The sequence below is a fragment of the Silene latifolia genome, chromosome 1, assembly GCF_048544455.1.
Source record: "Silene latifolia isolate original U9 population chromosome 1, ASM4854445v1, whole genome shotgun sequence".
In the NCBI taxonomy this organism is placed as follows: domain Eukaryota; kingdom Viridiplantae; phylum Streptophyta; class Magnoliopsida; order Caryophyllales; family Caryophyllaceae; genus Silene; species Silene latifolia.
The window spans coordinates 179,448,154-179,455,862 of record NC_133526.1 but is presented as its reverse complement, the minus strand read 5'-3'; the positions used below and the strand labels follow the sequence as shown (position 1 = coordinate 179,455,862).

Sequence of the window (7,709 nt, the reverse complement as noted above, 5' to 3'; positions counted from 1 at the left end):
TAATTCATTAAAAGAGAGGGGGAAGAGATCTAAAGGGAGAAAGTAAAGAGATTTCATATCATATTCGCCTCAAGGCAAGACCGTCTCATAATATAAACAATCTCGTATTATTTAAATTAATCATCGTATATTAACCACTGTGTGACCCACCGTTGACCTTAGACTTGCCGTGGACCACCACGGCCCTAGTGGACTATGCTTGACCGACGTTGACCACCGTAGGGTTGGTGTAAAGGGTGTTTTTAGGGGTGTTGTCGGGTTAAGGCGTGAATGGAGGGACGAGTTTTGAACCCTTATTTGTAATCACCTTGACCTGGGATTGGAAGGGTGGTCTACTGGTGGTTAGGCGACCAGAGTGGTGGTGGTGGTAGGGTGACTAAAGGCGACGCCTTGCGCTGTGGTTGCCGGAGAATTGATTAGTTGTTGATGGTTATGTTGTGTTTTATTATAAACCGAGTAAGCTAGCCTTTGGGATCGTCGTGACTTGACCGTGAGTTGACCCATGACTTGTGGCTGCTGGTGGGACCATAGTGATGGCCGCTAGTGGTGCGTGGTGGCGGAATTTAATAGCATGGTGAGTTGTGAGTGTTGTTGTTGGTGTCGTGAGCAGGGGTGTTAGGGCGTGGGTTTTGTGGGCCAAGGGAGGTGGCTAGGTTGGTGGTTAGGCTGATTTCGGGTGTATTGTGTTGGTGGCTAGCGGTGGTTGTGTTGGTGGTGCTAGTGGAGGCCGTGGGGAAGGTGGTTTATACGGGTTTTGGGGTGGTGTATGACACGGGTTTTAACCGTGTTTGACCATGGAATTTGCGGGTTTTGGATTCGGTTTTTGGACATGGTTTGGGTGACGGGTTTAATTAGTTAATTGGGGTTTTGGGTTTTGAGACGGGTTTTGTATTATAAATATTATACGGAAAATATAATTAAAGTAATTAGATTATAATTAGTTGATTATTTAAATGAATTGAGTAATTAGTAATTATAATTATTGTTTGTATTAGGTGACGAATTTACGGAGGAGTACTTTTAGTTAATTTTATATGATTATTGCTTGCTTTATTGATTGGATTGCTGAAAAGTTAGGATAACATTTCTACTTGACTGTCTTATTTGTTCTATTTGATTATATGAGCTTATGCATATTTGATCAATTGAATGGATGGATTATTATTTGTATGATTGGTTAATGATTATTATCATGGTTGCATTCATTGGCATGAGTTATGCATTGGTCATTTGAGTTACCTGCAGACATCATAGTAAGAGCCTTCGGGTGATGTATTATAAACTTACTGGCAGACATCATGGTAATAGCCTTCGGGTGATGTATTATAAACTTATTGGCAGACGTCGTGGTAAAGCCTTCGGGTGACGTATTTGGATTTATTCCGGGAGACACCGTTTATATACTTTCGTGGTGGTGTACTCAACTTGAGGTTGAGGGTGATGAGCATGGTTGCATTAGCATTGCATTGCATACATTAATTCGTCATATTATCTTTATTATTGTCTTGAGATTGTTATTCCTACTCAACTGTTTGGTTGAGAGTGTATTCGTTAAACACCTGTGATGAACCAATTATTAGGGAGCCGGTTGATTGACAGGTAATAGAGCTGGCTTTGATGGGAGCATGGATGGGAGTGAGGCTAGACGGACACCTAGAAGTTAGATCACCTAGATTGAACATTCACTATTTTATTATTCGTTATGTTTAGTTTCCGCTACAGTTGTAATTTAATTACTTTATAGTCAATTAAATTGGAACAATATAATAAGGCCATTTAACGTTATATTTAGTTAAAGTACCGTGGTTTCATTATTCTTGTAATCACTACCTCAGACAATTGGGATGTTAACACTTTCATTTATCTAGGAATGCCTAGTAAAAGCTCTTAAATAAAAGAGAGTGTTACAATATGAGTATTATATAACTGACCCAATTATCCAACTTAATATTTTAAAAAAAAAACTAAACCTCTCAAAAAAAAATCGAACAATCGTTCAGGCTCTCAACTCTCCACACTTCTCTCAGAAGACCTCCATTACTCTCCATTTCATTCTATAATGAAAAAGGATATGCAATCGACTATATATTTAGGTTTTATGTTCTTGAAGATTTGGGTTTTTACTTAAATAATATGATCTCTTGTGTTATTCTTTACATTTTTCGTTCCGGGTTTTGGTAAACCTTGGTAATCTAGAAAAAATCTAGAGGCATAAACCTAGGAATCTACAAATATTTCGAGTTCATGAACGCTAATTTCGTAGAACAATTCATCTTGTCTATTCCCTCTCTCAGTCCTTCGAAAAGACAAAAAAATGGTGAAGAAGAAAACACTGATGATGATGATGATTTGGGCTCCATAAGTAAGGTTTCGAGCTCCGTATGTGACTATTCGAGCTCCGTAAGAAAGGTTTTGAGCTCTGTAATTTTATACGCTAAGATTGCAATAAACCAGGACTATGTACAAATTTTTGTAAGAAAGGGTTTGAGCTCCGTACTTAACTGTTCGAGCACCGTAAGAAAGGGTTCGAGCATTGTAATATTAGACGCTAAATTGCAATAAACCATGAATATGTACAGAAGTTTCATCATCCATAGATTGTAATTCTTGTATAGATCTTTGATTCTGATTAAAGATCGTGACTTAATATAGACGAAAAAATAATATTGAAGGAATAGATAATTGAGTAATTGCATAATTTAGAATCACTTAGAAAAATATGGAGAGAGAGAATCAGTTATTGAATACTTGATTTAGGTTCATAAATTAGGGAAATAAAAATTAAGGGGGAAAAAGACTAAACTAGCCTTGGTTGTATAATAATATTATACCACAAGAGGTATAGTCTACTAACTGTTTCTAGACGTGTACGACTACCCCGTAAAACAAGGGAACAAATCCTAAAAAAATTCTCTTTTCCCAGAGCAAATATTTAAACTAAAAGATCTTGTAGAAAAACATTAAAAGAAAATCGATCCTCTAACAACTTTTACAGTTAAGACGGGTAGATCGGTCTTAAGATAAAACAGTTAAGTAATGCACCACTTGTATGGACTATGGATGAGAAAAATATATTGGTTTTCCTAAGCGTTATGCCTTTTTCTTAGGGTCGTTTGGTTCGAAGTATTGGAATGGTAGGGAATGGATTGTGATACCATAGTGGTATGGAGTTAGAACCCCATAATTGCTCATGAGTGTTTGGTTCGACCATGAAATGGATATAGAGGTAGTATTAATATGGAATGGAGTTAGAAACTTGAGTGGAAACATGGGTATGAGATTTCAAGGGTTTGGAATGGAGTTAGAATCCATTAGGTAACTAACTCCATTCCAAAAACCTCTAACCAAACACTAGAATGGATTAAATGTATTCCAATCCAATCCAAAAGTTCCAACCAAACACCCCTCATATGAGAATATTTGGCTCGTTTTAAACTTAAAACGAATATCTTCGTTTTAAATTAGAATTTATGCAACTTTTATAGGCCTTCATTCCTTCACAAAATCATCAATTCACCATGTGATTCGTGCTATTATTGTTATTACAATAAGTTTATTTTTTCTATTATTGTGTTAGGTTTTCAGTTTAGTTTTTTTCCCCCTTTATATAGTCATTTATGTTTCAATTTCTGTTGTTAGTACTTTTTTTCCTTAATTAATGGTTCATATTCACTGATTTTATTCTAAATTAGACTTTGTGAAAATCGAAGGTCTGTAATATTGCCTCAATAATCCGGGCGACTTTCTAATCATTCTTCTCCCTCGATAATTCGGGTGTCTGTTTTTGTAATTTATGAGCAAAATATTGCTTTTTATATTGTATTTTTTCGAAAAACATCAACTTTAGATTGGTTTTATTTGAAAATGAAAATTATTGATGTATTGAGGCCTCACTTTAGATATTGAACAGGGCCATGAAAACCCATTGACCGCCCCTGGATTCCTCAAATAGGATAAAGGAGAAGCTAATATGGAATCACATTTGGACGGCTAACTTCCTACCAAGGATTAAAGTCTTTTTTTTTTGACAATTTTGGAATAATGCTATTGCTACTAAGCGGAATTTGGCTTCGCGTGCTCGTGATTTGGAGGTTGTGTGCCTGATTCGTTGGAACGAGATGGAGACGTGTCTTCACCTAGTTAGAGGATATGGGTGGGCGGGTGGAATGTGGGATAGGTTGGGCATTGATGTGAGGGTGACTGATCGGTATGAGCGGGTGAGAGAGTCGGTGGAAGATATGTGGATGGAGTTGGATGATGGCGAGATAGATACATTTGTAATGGGTTGTTGGACGATGTGGGAGGCGAGGAATAAATGGGTCTTCGATCAAGTGATGGTGGATATGGAACGAGTGACGAGGAGGGTGGAAGAGTTGAGAATCTTGAGATGGGAGTTGAGGAAGGATGGACGAGGCGTGAAGGAGGAATGGGCTGTGGGATTTGGAGTCATTTGTTGAGATAGCAAGGAAGTTGTGAAGTGGGGATTGACGGAACGCAAATGGGGAGTAGTCGATCCTTGAGTGGCCGAAGCTGAAGCGGTATGTTGTCAGGATTGGAAGAAGCGAGACGACACGGATACATGGGGGTGGTTGTTGAGAGTGATTGGAAGTGCTTGATTGATGCGTTGAACATAAGTTCGAAGGATCGGTGTGATATTCATCTAATTTTAGACGATATCTATTTACTTTATAATTCGTTTACTAGTGTGTCTTGATCTTTTGTTTGTAGAAAATTTAAAAGGGTAGTGCATGAACTTGTCCACTGAAGTTCGATGCAATTTGGTAGGAAGCTTTGGGACGACGAATTACCTTGTCCGGCTCATAACTTTGTTACCTCTGATCTTGAGGAAATTAATTAACCCACCTTTGGGTCTTAAAAAAAGGGTCCTGTTATTGCCACGAACAAAATCAACTGCTCCACTGGATTTCTTGTTTGATTGACTAAAATACCCTTCCTTAATATTTAATAGAAAAGTAGAATAAGTCAACCTAATCTTCGCAGTACTTTACCAAAATCTATCACTCACTTTACCAAAATTTATCACTCCCCTTTTACCCATAAAGAAAAAACCTTTATTAAATCTCTTCTTCTTCCTTCCCTTTTGCTGCAAAAAAAAAGTTGATATATGGATGATCCATGTCATGATTCAGGTATGTTATTCTCATTAATCTCATTAATTAATTTTTAAATCATTAATTATATGTTGAGCACTATAGTAATTTGAAATTTATGTAGAATTTGCCCTAATTATTCTTAAATTGTTAACTAAAAAAGTTTGTGACTTTGTAGATTTTATTAGTACGGTTTTTTTTAAGTGAATTTTGTGTTTGTAAGTGAGCTTTGATAAGTCTCAGATTGATTGTGGTTGATGAACTATCTTGGTATCATTTGGTTAGATTATAAATTTTTTACTTGGCCAATTTTTTGGTGATTTTTTTTCATAACAGTTAACATGGATATACAAAGTACCGGAAATTTTGAAGCCGATGTCAACCAACTACAACATAAAAGGTTTAAGGCTCGAGAAGATCTGTATGACTATCTCAAATCTTTTTTTGCAGCAAAAGGGTATGCTATATCTATTAAAAATTCCAAAAAAGACGAGTATGTAACTATTTGTTGTGATAGATGTGGTGTATACCGTGATAGGCGTAAGAATCCGCTATTAAGTCGAAAAACGGAAACAAGTACTCGTCTTACTAACTGTCCTTTTAAAATTCAAGGGAACAAAAAAAAGTGATGGTGTTTGGACACTTGAACTAAATGAAATTTCTCATAACCATGTTGCGTCTAAAGATATGTCTGGTCATCCTTCTTGTCGTCGATTAACAAAAACTGAAATTTTGGAAGTTGAAACACTGAGTACTTCCGGTGTTCAACCCCGTAATATCCTTTCCTCTCTTCGCTTGAAAAATCCGAACATTCAAGCTGTGGCTAGGACAGTGTATAATGCCAAGATTAAAATTCGTAATGAAAAGCTAGATGGTAAATCCATGATTGAGGCACTTTTTGAAGAATTTGGTCGAGCAAAGTTTCTTTATAATTATAAGTGTGATGAGGATAATCATTTAACTCATCTATTTCTTGCTCACCCTAAATCTGTCATGTTAAGTAAAATCTATCGTAAAGTATATGTATTAGATTGTACATATAAAACTAACATGTACAAGATGCCTTTGCTTGATGTCATTGGAATATCTAGCTCAAACAAATTCTTTTATTCTTGCTTTGTCTTCTTAAAAAAAGAAAAAGATGAAGATTATGTGTGGGCTTTAGAAATGTTTAAAGAAATGATAGGTCCTACATTTCAGCCATTAGTTATAGTTTCCGATAGAGATATGGCACTCAAGAAGGCAATTTTGGTTGTGTTTCCTCAAAGTATTCATCTTTTATGCATTTGGCACATACAAAAAAATATAGTAGCTAAGTGCAAAAGTCATTTTATAAAGGACGAGGATTGGGAAATGTTTTTATCAACATGGAGTGCTGTTATGTATGCTGTGTCCGAAAAATCATTTGGAGAAGCTTGGGTTTTGCTTGAACTTTTGTACAAAGAAAAAGCAGCTATTATAACTTACATTAAAGAGACATGGATGCCATATAAGGAGATGTTTGTGACAGCATGGACCGATAAACATCCTCATTTTGGTAATCGTGTATCTTCACGAGCCGAAGGTGCACATGCGAAGTTAAAAAGCTACTTGCAAGTATCAACTGGTGATTTAGCTCAAGTGGTAAGCAAGATATCTCTGGCTGTTGAAAATGAATTTCATGAAATATGCTCCACGCTTCAAAGTGAACGGATTCGCGTTCCTCATAGGTGTCGTGTCCCTCTGTTTAAATTTCTCCTTAACCATATCTCTCATTTTGCTTTGAGCCATTTGTTTAAACAATATGAAATGGTGAAGTTTGGGACATTGAAACCAGAATGTACAGGTCATTTTACTGCAACCATGGGTTTACCTTGCGCTCACATGATGAGTACTTTGAAAGAAAGTAGCTTGTTGTTGAATTTCATTGATTCACAGTGGATACTTGACACAACTATGTTACCTTGTGTCGATGCTGGTGGAAATCATAGTGATAATGATGGGATTACTAGACTATGTGGCAAGTTATTAGATAGATACCAAGAAGCTCCTATCGTAGAAAAGAAAGAAATAGAGGAAAGACTTGCAATATTGTTAGATGCATCAAAGCCGCTCCCATTAGAGCCAAATGTTCAACTCCCAAAAGGACGTCCACCAGGTTCTCTTAACAGAAGGAAGGAAGCAACAAAATCAACCAAAAGAGCACCTTCCGAATTTGAGATAGTCGAAGCATCTTTGAATAGAAAAAATAAAGAGAAAATTGCTCGTAGTAGTGAAAGTCAAAATCATTTTGGAGTTTCAGATTCCGAGTTTGAAATTAATTTGAACATGGATAATTCCCTTTGATATCCATTTTCATTTGAATCTATTTGATGTGAGTTTCCTACCATCTTAATGTTTGCTATTTGGAGATTATTTGTACTTGATTTGCTAAATGTTTATAATTATGCTATAATTATGCCATTTCATGTTCACAGGTGCTAAATTGTCGACGAGTTAGAGAAAAAAGAAGCCTTCACTATCTTATTTTTTTGGTTTCGAGATCCCTGGAGATACTATTTAGGTTGGCTTGTGGTTAACTTTTTGTTAGTTGTTAATGGTTCATTAGCACTAGAATCA

The 7,709-nt window shown here is 36.3% G+C and overlaps 1 protein-coding gene across 1 annotated transcript; it reads left to right on the top strand.

The window, feature by feature from the left end:
• Positions 1–5,798: 5,798 nt before the first annotated feature.
• On the top strand, positions 5,799–7,436 carry LOC141588258 (protein FAR1-RELATED SEQUENCE 5-like). Its single transcript, XM_074409710.1, has one exon. It carries the CDS (start codon positions 5,799–5,801, stop codon positions 7,434–7,436), a length of 1,638 nt encoding a protein of 545 aa, XP_074265811.1.
• The last annotated feature ends 273 nt before the right edge of the window (positions 7,437–7,709 follow it).

Bases quoted from the DNA above. Each gene is read 5' to 3' on its own strand.
- LOC141588258 (XM_074409710.1), top strand. From the start codon at position 5,799: ATGTCTGGTCATCCTTCTTGTCGTCGATTAACAAAAACTGAAATTTTG.